Source organism: Phascolarctos cinereus, unplaced genomic scaffold (assembly GCF_003287225.1).
Source record: "Phascolarctos cinereus isolate Bilbo 61053 unplaced genomic scaffold, phaCin_HiC Scaffold_9;HRSCAF=440, whole genome shotgun sequence".
Taxonomy (NCBI): domain Eukaryota; kingdom Metazoa; phylum Chordata; class Mammalia; order Diprotodontia; family Phascolarctidae; genus Phascolarctos; species Phascolarctos cinereus.
In genome coordinates this window covers 46015085-46031068 of record NW_027556402.1, presented here as the reverse complement: position 1 = coordinate 46031068, position 15984 = coordinate 46015085, and the positions used below count along the sequence as shown (strand labels likewise).

The window sequence follows — 15984 nt, the reverse complement described above, 5'->3', positions numbered from 1 at the left end:
AATTAGTAATTAAATGTATTTTAGGTAAAGTCACTAGTAATAGTTGTCACTGAGAACAAAAATATAATGTGTTTTAACTTCATATATTGAGTTGTTTTTGATATTTGTATGTATGCCAATGCATTGGAATCATTTGTAATTCAAATTCATTTTTGATATATATTCATTTTTAAAATAAGTTATTCATATACTTTTTGTCTGCAGTTACTTCTATTTTGACCTTAAGCTGATTAGCAAAACCTCACAGTCTCATGTTTTGGTTTTTCCAGACTACTTTACTAAGAAAAAAATCTGAAGTTCACTTTAAAAGCTTTGTGTTGTTATTCTCAGAATATTCACCCTTACTGAATTGGTGTGCTGCTGAGGGCCTCTAGTGTCACAGTGGAATATTACTTTTAGCTTTGAAGAACACATGAAGTATGTTCATTTTTAGAGTGTTTGTATGTGAATCCATGATGATTTACTTTGAAGTTGATTCTTTTAATTATGAAAATAGAAACTTTGGATTTTACATGTGTGTATGGTTTTTTTGTTTTATTTCTTTTTTTGTTTGTAAACAGTGTAAAATTTAAAGAAAGTTTTATTTTTCAAACGGAGTATTTGATTTGTATGGTTTTCAACAAATATATATTAAACATTCTGTATTAGGTATGGTTTATTCATATTTGTCAACATAACCTTGTTTCCCCCTGCTCTAATACCTACCAAACTATCTCTGCCATAACTGGTAGCTTGAAAATCCCATATTAAGTTTTGTTTTCAGGTTTGGTATTTTGCCATTTATACAGTTGATTTATCCTTTGAGGATGTTTATGAAAACAGATTTAATTCTGTTTATGCCATCATTTGTTTCATGTACACTCTAGTTTAATCTGATGTAGGAGGCTATGCAATATAGAAGAAAACATTTTGTGGATAAACATGGTTTCCAAGGCTTTTTTTTTAAAACTTGTATACTTCATAGATACAATTTCACAGAGTTCCTTTTTTAAAAGTTCAGTTGGAAAAAAAAAACAACCACTGGCAACAAGGTAAGGAAAATGAGGCAGAGAACTTAAAATTAATATTCCACAGCTAATTAGTACCAGGTCCAAAAAGTCCTAGAGTATGACTTATTGTCTTCTACTACAAAAATTACCAGGACCCAATCAACATTCTAGCATGACACAAGCATTTAGAAAGTCCCAAGCAGTTTTTAAAATTATTATATGGGATTTAACCTAAAGCCAGATTTTGCCTGTCTCCCTTTTCCTTCTTGTTATTGAGCTTTTGATCATATCATTAATGGATCACTAGAAAAGGGACAGGGATAGGAAAAGTTAATAACATTTAATAGTTAATTTTGTATCTGTTAACATTCCAACAATTTCTTCAAACTATGGCTAATGAGAAATTTGAGAATTTTTTTAGTAGATTTTATTTATTCCTATTCTTTATCATTGCAGATAATTGAGTTGCTTATAGAAAATAAAATAAATTAAATGAAATGAGAACTTAATGAAAAACTGAATTGGCTATCTGCCCATGAAAGATGAATTCACTTATTCTCTTTAAGTCACAATGTTTTATTCATAAGAACAACATTGCAGTGCTTTCAAAACAACTTTTAAGAGAAAAAGACAGCTGCTAAGTCAGTTTATATTTTATGTAAGTGAGGCATGATAATGCCTTTTTAATTTTATAGTGGTATAAATAGTGAGTTCCTGAAAACTTGTTTTTAGTCATTCACTAAGGTGACTCTCATCAAGATACCTTGAAATTGGAGAAGGAAAAAAAAACATTGGCTCTAAAGTCAGAAGTCTTGAGTTTAAGTCCTGGTTCTGTGATGCACCAGCCTTATGTCCTGGGGCAGTTCATTTCTGGGCTCTAGCTTCTGTTTAGTCCACTGGCATGGATGAAGTATTTGCCTGAGCCCTGGGTTCCTGTCCTTGAGGATCTCACGTTTATTGTAATGGAGGAGACAACATGCAAGTAATTCTGTATATGCAAGAATATATACAATGTAAATCCATAATAATCTCAGAGGGCAGGGGAAAGGCCTCTTGCAGGAGATGTAATTTAGTTGAGTCTTGAAGAAAGCCAGAAGGCAGAAGTAAAGTCATTCATTTGTTGGTTGTCCTTCGTTCTTGAAGAGGGCCATGACATCTGGGAGGTGATGCCATGACATTCAAGTGAATTGATTTAAGTGAGGGAGGGCTGGGCAGAGTCACCAGCCTCGCTTTCTCCTCCTGAGCCATCTGGGTCTAGTGGCCAGACAGAGATCAGGACAACTGGAGATGGCCCTGGATGAGAGGAGAGACTACTAGTAAAAAGAACCAGAGTTCGGATCTTATCTATAAAATGAGGATGAGAATAGTTGTACAGCCCATCTCATCAGCATAAAATGATGTCACATCCACATAAATAGAGATTAGGTAGTGCTTTGTAAAAAAAAAAATCAGTATTCAAATGCATGTTGTAACTTATTTTGATGGAAAATGTTGAATTCAACATTAACTCAAAATTCAAAATGAATTATGGTGGACAAAAAAATAGCTTTTTTTGTTACATCAAGATTAGTTCTGTTCATGAACATTTACCATTTTTTAAAAAAACTCTTGTTTATAAAACTCTTGCAGTGTTCCTTCAGGTTTAACCATGTATCTTAAAATTAAAATGGATGAGGGGCCTGTAAAGAAATTTGGCAGAATGTCATAAATCAGGGAATAAATGTAATAATCTCATAAATGTAATTACAACAAACCTTAGATGTGAATGTTAAACTTATGAAGTTTAAAAATATATTTTGGTTAAAACTGTTTTTTCTGCTTCTTAAGTGGGATCTAGCCTGCATCTTGTGTACATAATTTCAGGGTTTTTTTGCTGGAATTACAAGCAGGAGCAAGTTGTTGATGTCAGGTGTAAAGGAAGTTTGGTGGTGTATTGATTTTTTGTTTGTTTTTTGTTTGTTTGTTTGTTTGTTTTTGGCTAGGCAGTGGGGTTAAATGACTTGCCCACAGTCACCCAGCTAGTAAGTGTTATGTGTCTGAGGCCAGATTTGGACTCAGGTCCTCCTGACTCTGGGGCCGGTTCTCTATCCACTGAGCCACCTAGCTGCCCCTTGGTGGTATATTGATAATAGAGCATTGAGCCTGGAGTCTTGAGTTCAAATCTGGGCTCAACCATTATTAACTATGTGACTCTAGGCAAGTCATTTAACCTCTGCCTCAGTTTCCTCATCTGTCAAATGGGGATAATAATTGGTACTTCCCAGAGTTGTTGTGAGGATCAAATGAGATATTGTTTTGTATAGGACTTAGTGTAGTGCCTAGCACAGGGTAATTGGTATATAAGTGCTGTTATCATTATTATTAATTATTATTACTATTAACGTGGAAAAATTGACTGAATAAATGAATAATCCTTTCTTTAGAATGACCCCTTCCTTCCATCTACACAAAAATTATTTCCACAGTGCAAATGATTATAGGAAGAAAAGAATTTCATTTAAATAATTCACACCAAATACGTGATTAATGTACTTTAATTAGATAATGTTTGCTAACAATTATAGCATCTTAGGGGCAGCTAGGTGGGCACAGTAGATAGAACACTGGCCCTGGAATCAGGAGAATCAGGAGGACCTGTGTTCAAATCCGGCCTCAGACACTTGACACTTGCTAGCTGTGTGACCCTGGACAAGTCATTTAGCCCTGATTGCCTTACATAGAATAAAAATAAATAAAAACAATAATAGCATGGTATGTTTATATGGTATACTTTGTGGTTGAGAGGCAGTGTAATATAATGAATAGAGAGTTGACCTCGAAGCTAGGAAGACCTGGGTTGTCTCACCTCTAACTCTTACTCGCTGGCTGGGTGATCCTGGGCAAGTCATTTCTATGTGTTCTGAGTTGATGAGAAAGTACTGATCTGCATTAAGTCTCCTTCCCTGGGACATCTCTGTGCAGGTGAAATTTCAGGTCAGATTGGGTCCCCATTCTCACTTTATTTTTACAAAAACTTTCTCATTCATTATCTCATTTGGCCCTCCCAAACCTGTGAGATCACTAAGGCCAATATCCCATTATACAGATGAGGAAACAGATTAATTGAATTGTCCAAGAGCACACATCTAGTGAGTGGCATTGCCAAGCCTTGAAAGCAGGTTTTCTGATTGCAGTTCCAGTGTTCTTTCCAGTCAGGTGGTCAGTCCACAAGCATTTCTTAAATGCCTTCTCAGTGCTGGCCCAGCACTTACTGCAGCTTCAGTAGCTCAAATGAATGTTCAGTTAGTAGAGGTCCAGACAATGTAATATGGGATAAGAATCAGAGAGGAATTCCCTCTACCGAGCTGAAAGTAAATTCAGCTAGAAAGGGAAGGAAATAAACATTTGTAGAGCACCCACTGTGTTCCAGACATTGGGCTAATTGCTTTAAAGATATCTCATTTGGTCCACACCTCAACCATGCTGTTACTATGCCTATTTTGCAGCTGATGAAACTGAGGCAGACAGTGATTAAGTGATTTGCCCAGGGTTATAGAAGGAGTAATTGCCTGAGGCCGGATTTGAACTCAGGTCTTCCTGACTACACCACCCTCCAGGTTACTAGTGGAACAAGGGAGATGATAACATGGTAAAATCTATGAGATTTAGTAACTGACTTTATTTTGGAAAGGGATAAGGGGAGGGAAGAGTGGAGGGTGATTCTGGGGTAGTAAACCTAGAAAATTCAAAGAAACGAGGAAGTCTGCTGTCAAAGGTTTAGGGAAGAGGTTAAAGAATGTTTTGGACATGTTAATTTTGAAATGCGTATTGGACATCCAGATGGAGATTTCAAGCAGGGCAGGCGCAAATTAAATCATATAGGCCATGTGTGAGAGGTTATTTGGGGCCTAGGGCTGGAGGGAGTAACCTTGCAGGGAGATTTGAGCCTTCTCTGGAAGCTGTTTCTGCTTTTCTGTCTTCATCTGCAACTGCACTCCTGGGCCAAAAGTTCTCACAAGTTTCCAATTTTGTTTCCTTTTTTTCCCCTTCACATGGAAACAAGAGGAAGCTAAAGGCATAGGAGTGGATTGTTTGTAAATTAGTGTTCATATGCAATAATTTCATGAATACTAAGGACAATGTCTTCGCATAGAGTAAAATACAGCGATTTTAATTGAGTGGTAGGGTTGGAAGTCAGATTTCAAAGGGTTGAGGGGGAAATGGGGCTTTTCAGTTAAACAGTGGGGCTTTTTCAGTTACACAAATGCCAAAGTGAAGAAAAACAATTTTGAATTTGAAAATTTGAAAAACATACAAGAAAAGAAAAATTAAATCAAGTTTTTAAAAAATCAGTAAATTGGAATATCAGTACAATTAAAAAGTACTCTAAAGCAATTGAACCAGAAGAATTGTACCAGAAGCAAAGCAGATGGAAAAAGAAACCATACAAGACATCTCTAAATAACATCTTCAAATGACTGTATTCAAAGAAATTGCAGAGGAATTGAATTAAAGAGAAAAATCGTAAGATCAAATAACAGCTTAAAATAATAAATAGTGTGAGAAAAGCTAAAATTAAGAGGTGCTCTTCCCTCCCACCCCCAAATCAGGAGAAAAAAATGAACCAAGTGACTAATATGGAGAATATAATAATAATAACAATTAGCACATATGTAATACTCTAAGATTTACAAATAATTTGACATCTGTTAATTTAATTAAGTTAGTTAACAAGATATTTTTAGCAGCAAACCTCTACTGGGGGAAATATTGGCACAGACCAATCATTTAATTATTCAAAGAATTGGAAAACGTATAGAATCAACAGGCCTGCCTAAAGAAAAAGTACTTTACAATAATTGCAAACAAAACAAAAAAGATTTTGAACATAGAAATTTAGGAAATGAACAAAACAAACTTCACAGACCTAACAAAAAAAAAGTTGCACAGAATTAATAGAATCCATTGGGAAGTGTGGGGCCATGGACTTAGACATGTGATTTGAGGGCAGAAACTTGCTTTTAATTTTTGCAAGTCAGATACCCACCACAGTTTAATAGTGTGCATTTAGAAAACATATAATAAATGTCAAATTGAATTGATTGTCATCAAATTAAGTATCTATTACCATAGGGCATAGGGTTCCTTGTCTTTTTGAGCATCAGGACCATTTTTTAATATAAAAAAAATCCCACGTGACCTTAGTTATAAGTTGGTATTGATAGAGAAAATTTAATGAAGGCAAAAAACCCCTGTGAATTTACTAACATGTTTAAATTAACTTTTTTTAAAAAAAAATCATGTCAATGTCCTTTTGAAAACTAGCACTGTGTGTATTTGTGAACCATATTCAATCCACTGGAGGTATATTTGTTTATTATATTGTGTCACATTGTAAATTTATTGGTGCCAAGAATGAAAAGGATTAGTACATACATGGATTCCAAGACCACGGCCCTAAAGGTTGGGAACTGCTGCTCAGGAGGAAGACCTTTTTCTGTCTCAGTCCTTTGCATTAGAGCTAGAATTCCTAGCCATAGCCTAAGTAAAGGTTAACTGTTCAGTCAATTCAATATTCCAAGAGGCTCGAAAACTCCATTTTATTTGGCGTTTTCTTTTTTTTTTCTTTTCTTTTTTATTTTCACATTAGTAATGTGGTAAGGAAGAATTAGAACCAATAGGAGGAATCACCAGAAAGAGGAAACAAAACAAAACAGAAGAAAAAAAAGCAAATAGTACGCTTCGCTCTGCATGCAAACTCCATAGTTCTTCTTTTGGATATGCATAGCATTTTCCATTCTGAGACCTTTGGAGATGTCTTAGATCCTTGCATTGGCATTTTCATTTAGTTCATTGTTATGAACCATTTTTCTAATAAGATTCTTTGTGTAAACAGTAGTAATGGCATAGGAGTAGAAGCAGAGAAAATTCACCTAGTGAATAATTGAAGCAGCTAGTAGGGGCTAACTTCTGTATAGCAGGTGTCAAGTATAATCAGAATTTTGGTAAAAAGAAATCCAAGCCAACCAGGCTAACATGTACCTTACCCTGAGAAATGCTGAGGTCTATAGCTGAAGTGTTTAGCCCCTTGAAAATTCAGCTCAACTCAATAGTGAATGAATCATGAGGATGTACAACAGTCAGGAAACAAGTATATATTAATGTATGCTATGTGCTAGACTGTGTGTTAAACTTTGGGGAAACAAATACAAGCAACAACAAAGACAGTTTCTGCCCTCAAGGAGTTTCCATTTTAATGAGGAAAGACAGCATATGAAGGGGGTTTGAAAAGAGGATGGAGAAGGAAGTGCCCATACTAGGGTATGATGGACAGGTCCAGAGAATCGGAAGCACAGACAGGAGTGAAATGAAGCATGGCTAGCCTGAGCACATGCCCAAAATGGAAACCCTACATGGAACTCCCTAATAGGAGAAAGAGGCCAGCATGTGTGTGAGTTGGGTGACGTTAGGGGGAGAGTGTGGCGCAGAGGAAAGGGGAATGTTCCAGATGTTAAGAAAGTCCCAGGTGCTAAGGGTCGTTCCAAAGTGAGAAGCAGCTGAGACATGGCAGTGTCCAAAGTCAAAAGCACAGCCAGGAGGGGAACACAGTAGGTCTGACTTTTGGCGGAATCAGTGGTCACATAACCAGGTATCCACAGAATACGTATTATGAGATATTGTTTAAAAGAATCTAATTTTGATGTGGGGAAAGTGCAGCAGGTCTCCCCACAGGTTTTGGTGATTAAAAAAAAAAAGACTTGTGCCTTAGAACAGGTTTGACAGAAAAGCATGGCATTCCCAGTAGTCCTTTCTTCATTCTTTAAAGCAAGGTCTCTGTCAGTCTGACTGATGTGGTGTGTTTTTATGTGTTCTTTTGTAGCCCTTTGAAAATGTTATGCATTGCATTTGAGGTCCTCCAGGGGTTGCAGTATATGAACCAACATGGAATGGTCCATCGAGCTCTGTCCCCTCACAACATTCTGTTGGATCAAGAGGTAATGTTGGTGGGGGGAGTGGAGGGGTACAGACAGACAGACAATGAATGCTAGAGACGTCCCAGCAGCAAAAGACATTGATATAGTGTTGTAAAAGTTTGCAAAATCCTTTATATGTGTCATCTCTGAGCCTCACAGCCACCCTGTCAGGCAAGTACTAGAGGCATAATCCCTATTTTTATAGATAAGGAAAGAGGCTCAGAGAATTTGGGGGCTTGTCCACAATCACAAAACAGGTACATGTAATGTGTGAACTCATCTTGGCTGACTCCCAAGTCCTGCACTCCCTCCATTACACACAGTGCTTCCACAGAAGAAGTTTGTTTTGTCTTAGAGGTTAGAGATTCCTAGAATCAGTGCCCTTTCATGTTTGTTTGGCAGTAAGAAAGTATTACAAGAATCTTTAGGTTGTGCCACCCCCAATTCCAGTAGATATAAAAATGACATTTAGGCGATTCTTACATCATTTATAGATTGCATAAAGCCACTTCTGTTTATCCTTTTTTAAGTGCCCCACTATCCATGGATCTAGGTCCTGTCCTGAGCCCACTTGTCTGTGATGAATGAAATGATGCCCTTTTCCCTGTTTTTGGAGTCATATTTATTTACATGGTCTTCCTGACTATTTGTTCCACTGCTAAGAAAAACTAGAGTTTAAGAATTCTATTTTTGTGTGTTTGGTTACTTTTCCCTCCTGAGATCTCAGTGCTATTTTCTTTCATATTTTTTCAGTAGTGTGCTTCTTTACTTGGAAATTAGATGGGGGATTACTGATCTGTCACACATCCCCTCCAAGAGCAGGAAGGCAAAGTTTACAGGAGCAGTTGTAATTTTGTTCAGCATGCTTAGCATCTGAGAACAGTTGTTGGCAAGGCCTCCCCTTGAGAATTCAGTTCAGAAGTAATAGTAATAGAAAAGTGAGACTGCCACTTTCCTTTGTTTCTTGCCTCTCCCCTTAATGTCTCAAGCTCATAAACCTGTTGTTAGAGGGCACATGACAAAGAACAGTGTTAGCAACTTTCATTTTTCTTAGAGTGGAGTACAGTTTTTTTCCTTTTATAAACTAAATTTGTATTGATATCTTTTTATTCTGCCTCTATTTCCTGTTAAATCATCCCTTCTTCCCGAGGGTCATCCTTAAGTAGAATTCTTTTAATCACTTGTATTCATTTAAAAATTCAAGTGACTTCCTAAAACATTCAAAAACCATAATGTACTGTAAAGGAAGTGATGATGATTATTATAAAAGCCTTAAGAGCTAAAAATGCCAAAGGAAAACTTAAAGGCTTGTGAAGATTAGAGTTTTGTTGCTAGCCAGAAAAGACCCAATAATAATTGTGCTTGACTTCATGCTTACACAACACAAGGGGATGCTGCAAAGCTGGATCACTGGCTTAACACAGCTTGAAGGGTTGGAAACCAGTCATTTCCAGGTAAGGACCCAGTGCCAGGTTTCAGTTTACAGTATAGGGAAATAAAAATTCTTATTGGAGGTAAGTACATGGCGTCCCCACCAAGGAGTCCAAAAGAAAAAGGAAAATCTTTAAGATCATGTAGTCACAGATTAGAACCAAAAGGAACCTTAGAGACATCCATTTCAATTGTTTCACTTTAGAGATGAGGAAATTAAGGGGAACCCAAATCCTCTAATTCCACAGGCAGTGTTCTTCCTACTTTATCTTTCTAATCTATCAAGCTATACAGAAAGAGAGAGAGAGAGAATAGAGAGTGAGCGAGTGTGCTACTCCTGGAGTTTGGAAGACTCATCTTCCTGAGTTCAGATCTGTCCTCAAACACTTACTAGCTGTGTCACCCTGGGCAAGTCACTTAACTCTGTTGGCTTCAGTTTCCTTATCTGTGAAATGATCTGGAGAAGGAGATGACAAGCTACTCAAGCATCTTTGCCAAGAAAATCCCAGATGAAGTCACAAAGAGTTGGATGCAACTGAAAATAACTGAAAACCTCTCATTTGGGCGTTTTAGTTTTTATAGCATATCTAAAAATTAAACTTCTGTGGCTTGTTTTGTTAGACTTGTGAAAAATTGATGAAATAGTTTTTATCATTTGACCTGTTGGTATAATGGGTTTCATTTATCACATTGTTGGAATTTCCTGTGTGGCATTTTTCCCCCCAAAGATTTCATTTCCTTTTCTCTTATAGGAACATATTAAACTGGCTAAGTTTGGACTTTACCACATGACAGCTCATGGTGTTGATGTTGATTTCCCAATAGGGTAAGAATAAACATTTTATAACTTTGAGATTTCAGCAATGCTATATCATTTCTATATTTGTAAATAATTTTTAAAGGATAGTCCTATTTAACAGTATTATGCTTATTTCTACTTGTCGTTTGTTTCTCTGTAGATGGATAGCATCTTCCTTCATAAGTCCAAGTCTTTTCATATTTTTCTAAATCTACCAGCTCATCATTTTCTACAACCCAACAGTACTCTGACTCAATCACATTCTGTCTGGGAAATTGTGAGATTTTTTTTCCCCTAATTTTTCTTCATTCCCTCTATTCTTGGCTACATAGGTTTCATTTATATAGGGAATGTTTAATTTAAAATGATCAAAATGATCCATTTTGCACTTCAACATTGCTCTCACCTTATAATATAATTTAAGGTCTGATACTATTGAATCTAGTTCCTTCACATCTTTTCCCCCTTGTTTCCTTGAAGTTCCTGACCTTCTGCTCTTCCAAATAAATCCTGTTATGTTTTTCTGACTCAGTAAGATAATTTTTTAGTAATTTAATTGGGATGGTATTACATAAATAGATTAGTTAGGTAAAATTGTCATTTTTAAGTTATATTAGTTTAACTACCCATGCACAATAAATATTACTTCAATTACTTATATATAACTTTGTATAAAAGGTGTTTTGTCTTTATATTTGTGTAATTACTGTGTCTGTTTTGGCAGGTAAACTCTCATTTTTTTTTAATGCTGTCTAGTTATTTTAGATGGTCTAAAACTATCAATTAATATGCCTGACACATAGTTATTTAGCAGTAAAGAACAAACTCTTTAACCATCTCCCTCAAATGTAAAACCATTTTACAAACTTTAAGGTCATATATACATTTTGTTATTTTCAGTCACCTCTGACTCTTTGTGACCCCATTTAATTTTTTCTTGGCAAGAAAGGCAACTCTTTCTTGGTAAGGATAATACAGTGGTTTGTCATTTACTTCTCCAGCTCATCTTTACAGATGAGGAAACCGGGGCAGTTACGTGACTTGTTCTGGGTCACATAGCTAGTAAGCGTCTGAGGCCAGATTTTAACTCAGGAAGATGAGTCTTCCTAACTCCAGACCCGATACTCTATCCACTGCACCACCTAGCTGCCACTCATATGTAATACTAACTATTATTATTATTTTATTATTGTTAAGAGTACCTTAATTTTGCGTATATTCTTTTTTTTTTTAAAGAGAAAAATTGATGAATATTTCACAATGCCCTAGAAATCAGCAAATCTTGGCCTTCTTTGGACTGGCAAGAAGACCTTTATAGAATTCTGGACAGGCATTCCACAACAAAGCCCTCTTTCAGTAATGAATATAGTTTAATATCATTCAGAGATAAGTGTAAGGGCAAGCAAATAGACTAGGATCTCACTAACAGATATTACATATGTATAAAATGTGCAAAGCAGAGCTAAGTAGAACAGTGCATTTGTCTGCTCTGGGGGTTTGAAAATTGAGTCCATCTGCTTTTGAAAATTTAGCCTCCTGTGTATTGTTACCACTACAGGCTTTGAATTTTCATCATATCACATGTGACTTGAATTGTCGTGGCATGGACCAGAATTTTTGGGGAATACCTGAGTTCAGATTTGGCTTCAGATACTTACTAGCTGTGTTGATCCTGTGCAAGTCACATAACCCTGCTTGCCTCAGTTGCTCATCTGTAAAATGAGCTGGAGAAGGAAATGGCAAACCCCTTCAGTATCTTGGCCAAGAAAACCCCAAATGAGGCAATGGAGAATAGGACATCATTGAAATGAGTAAAGAACAACACTATGTGTGTGTTTACAATACACATATACACACATATGTGCGTATGTATACACATACATATTTACACACATACATGTATGTGAATATATAATTTAGAATTTTGCATTATGTGTGATATATGTATGTGTATATAGGTATACACATAGAGAGAGGAAGGGGAAGGGAGAGATAGAAGGAAATAATGAAAAGGACAGCCTATAAGGATCTGAGAACGTAGTCTTTTGTTGACACAGGGAGATTTGAGTAGAAGTTTAGTGAAAATCAGAGATCATGGCATCAAAATCCATACCTAGAAACCTAAATGTAGTTTCAAAAAGTAACCTTTGCCATTTCTACTATGTAAAGGAACAAATTAGTCTCCAAGAAATACCATCACAACTGTATTTAGTTGAATACATTTTTATAAAAAATGTTCAATTTCTGTGTGTCACTTTTACTCACCTGTAAAATGAAGGCATGAACTCAGTGGCTTCTAAAGTTTCTTCTAACCCAATATTTATGGTCCTGTGATCATAGTTTATATTTCATTCTAGAAACTGGGGAGCTCCTGACATTTCTTGAGAATAGGAATGGTATGGTCATGTCTATGTCTTAGGACTGTTAGCTTGGCAGAGACTGAAAATAGGAAGACCAGTTAGGAGGCTTTTACAAGAGAGGTGATGAGGGCCCGAACTGGTGTTCTGGATGTGGGGATGAAAAGATGGATGTGAGAGATAACTGCAGAAAAAACAAACTCAACTTGGCACCTGATCGCATACAGGGCGTGGGGGAGAGTGAAGAAGTGAGAATGACTCCAAGCTTGCACACTTGCGTAACTAGAAATATGATGGTGCTTTTGACAGAAAAGGGGGCCTTAGGAAGAAAGGCGAGTGAATTTTAGGGGAAAGATAGAAGTTTTGTTGTAGATATGTTAAGTTTCAGATGGCTATGGGCTAGGTGCAGATGTGTAGATTTAGGAAGCACAGATGATTGTCATTCATGTAGCACCCCCTAATCATGGTCAAATTCGGGACTCTATCCTGGGGCTTCTTCTCTCTCCTTTTCTTTCTCCCTCTCTCCCTCTCCAGCTTCCTTTGGCAAAGGAGTAGGAAGGGGAAAAGCTTCATTGCATGTAATCATTGCCTCTGAGAAAGTGCTTTCTAAAAACATTTCCCCTGCATGATACTCTTCTTTTAAAACAAACCTTGATGATCACTTTCCATTTAAGCTAGTGATGTGAAATGTCATGGTGGACTCCAGCTCTCCCATGTATACTTTAGCACTACAAGCTCAGTGATTAAGAAGATCAAAGAGATATATCAGTCAGCTGCTTCTCCCTGCAGCCCCAGACAGCACCAGAAAATGCCTGGAATAGGAGGGGTTACAGGGAAAACTCTGAGAAATAGTCTGAAGCTGGAGGTTAGAGGGGACCTAGACCCACTTGGATCTCCTTGGAACTGAAGCCTGTGGGTGCTCTGACCAGGAACATACCATGGGGCTCAAACCTTGCCCAATTTCACTGAGCCAGATTCACATAGGTGAGTACTTTGAGTAGGGTTAAAGGGCAAAGTGAAAACAGAAAGGCTATTGTCTGCTTCCTGGAGGAAAATCCAAATTGAAAATACCCAGGCACAATTTATAGCTTCCAGCCAAAGAAAAAAATTACTACAGGTGTCCAGAAACAGAGTTTGAGTACCAAGGAACCATAGTCAGGATAACATAAGACCATGGTGCAGATGCAAAAAATAAAAATTGACGATGAAGAATAACTTAATCTGCAAAAAAAGTATAATTCTACAGAGGTAAATATGGACCATTAATAGAAGAGGTGATTTCTAACACTCCTGATATTTTTGAAGAGTTTTGGAAGTGAAATACAGAAGACAAAAGAACTCTAGAAAAGTAAATAAATTTGGCCAGTTGTAAGGGGTTAAATGAAGATGAAAGTATTTACCAGCTAGTAAGGAGAGAAGAACCAAGTGCCCCTTTAGAATAAGAAATAAGACATATAAACACAGGGTATGATTGGTTTTGTTCTTTTTTTGTTTGTTAGTTTTAAGAGAGTAAAAAGGGGAAGAAATGAAATAAAAGGGGGTAGAATTATTTTTCAAATTTGAGTGCCCAAGAAGAATACACAAAGGAAATGTATAGGGGAGTAGGCACCTTATGAATCTCACTTTTGGCTAAACTGGACAAAGAAGGGTTGGACTCTCACAGAAAAATTTGAAGTCCAGTAAGGCAATAGGTAGACACAAGGAGAGAGGAAAAAGGGGTTTTAAGAAGGAGGGTGGAGTTGTGGTAGAAATTGTCAAAAAAGCAAAAGAAACGTCAACTTTGGGGGATCATAAAGAGGAGACTAAAATGAGGAAAGAAAAGTGCAGAGCCAGTACTCAGGATATGGATGAGGTGTCTAGAAAAGAACTGGAAACCAAGTGGGTTCCCTCACTAGGGGAATGATTGAACAAATTATAGAATATGGATTTAGTGGAATATTATTATAGTATAAGAAATGACAGAAGGGACAGATTCAGATAAACTTGGAAAGACTTGTATGAACTGATGGGAGAGTGAAGTGAGTAGTACAAAATATATAATAACTGCAGTGTTATAAAGGAAAAGAACTTTAAGAACTATGAGTGGTGCAATCATGGCTCCAGAAGGATGATGATGAAGCAGGTTTCCCACATCTTAGCAGAGAGGTGATGGGCTGGCAATGCAGAATGTGCCAGACATTTTTTAGTCTCAGCCATAGATATATTCTACTTGATTGTTAATAGGGAGAACTTAATTTTTGTGAAGGGGCCAACTGCAAGGGATAAGGGAGGTCTGATATTGAAGGAAGGAAGGAAGGAAGGAAGGAAGGAAGGAAGGAAGGAAGAAAGAAGAAAGAAAGAAAGAAAGAAAGAAAGAAAGAAAGAAAGAAAGAAAGAAAGAAAGAAAGAAAAAGAAAGAGAAAGAGAGAAAGAAAATCGAATCAATCAAAAAGGGACACAAACAAGGAAGGCAGTTGGCACTGTGTTTAATCTAATATATACTTTAAATAGCAAGTTGCATATAATTGCAATACATTGTTTATATACAATCCTTTTTTCTCTTTGTATACGGAAATGTTTGTATTTGTTGATGTTTGTCAAGTTCCTATTTAAAAAGAGAAAATTTAAAAGCAAGCCTTTATGAAAGGACTGATTTAAAAAAAAAAAAACCTTTAAATTTCCCCCTCAAAATGCTTTAGGTTTTAATGGGACCAGACGGTGAGAAGGAGAGGAAGTGACTTGCTCAAAGCATACCGGACAGCTTGAAGAATTGAACCTGAATTTAAAATTGGAAGTGGTAGAAGTGGTCTTAGGTTACCACGAGGTCTAGCTTACTTTGAAGTCTGAGACCTTTAGTGTCACCCGAAAGTATCAAAGAGCAAAACATGAAACATTATCCAGGAAAAATAAAGTGATCAAATAGCTAAGGCATGAAAGAAAATATTTACCCCAGAAGAAACTTGCAGTTGGTTCAAAAAGCAAAGTTTAAGGAACCCCCCCCCAAAAAGTGAACTGTTAACATCTGTTTGAGGGCTCTGAGCTTTCATTTCAACTGGCCAAGTAGCTAAGTATATTGTTAAAACAGAGAGAGAGAGAGAGAGAGAGAGAGAGAGAGAGAGATGATGAAAGCCTGGGTTCTATTTACCTGGTCAGCTATACTCAAAGCCATTTTCTACTTAATTGTCATTGCTTGTTTGTGACCTCCTTAAGAACAAGGACTTTCTTTTGCCTTTCTTTGTATCCTCAGTGCTTAGCACAGTGCCTGGCACATAGGGAGGTACTTAATAAATGTTTGTTGAGTGACTACAGTTTAAAAGAAAAAAAAACCAAATGAGTAACTGGCTGAAAAAAATCTAGAACTAAGAACATTGCCAATCCATATTGTTTTAATTCATTCTCATCCATTCTTAAAAGAATTAGTATTCCTAGAGCTGGGTTATAGTGTGGATGTTCACTTTTTAAGAGATCACGAGTGA

At 36.7% G+C, this 15984-nt stretch overlaps 1 protein-coding gene across 3 annotated transcripts in view; it reads left to right on the top strand.

Moving 5' to 3' along the window:
• TBCK (TBC1 domain containing kinase) overlaps window positions 1-15984 on the top strand; it is a 259078-nt gene that overhangs the window by 53937 nt on the left and 189157 nt on the right. For all 3 annotated transcript variants that reach the window (XM_020974731.2, XM_020974730.2, XM_020974732.2), the window contains 2 exons: window positions 7849-7963; window positions 10126-10199. In XM_020974731.2, the coding sequence (XP_020830390.1) occupies window positions 7849-7963; window positions 10126-10199 (189 nt within the window). The remainder of the gene's footprint in view (window positions 1-7848; window positions 7964-10125; window positions 10200-15984) is intronic.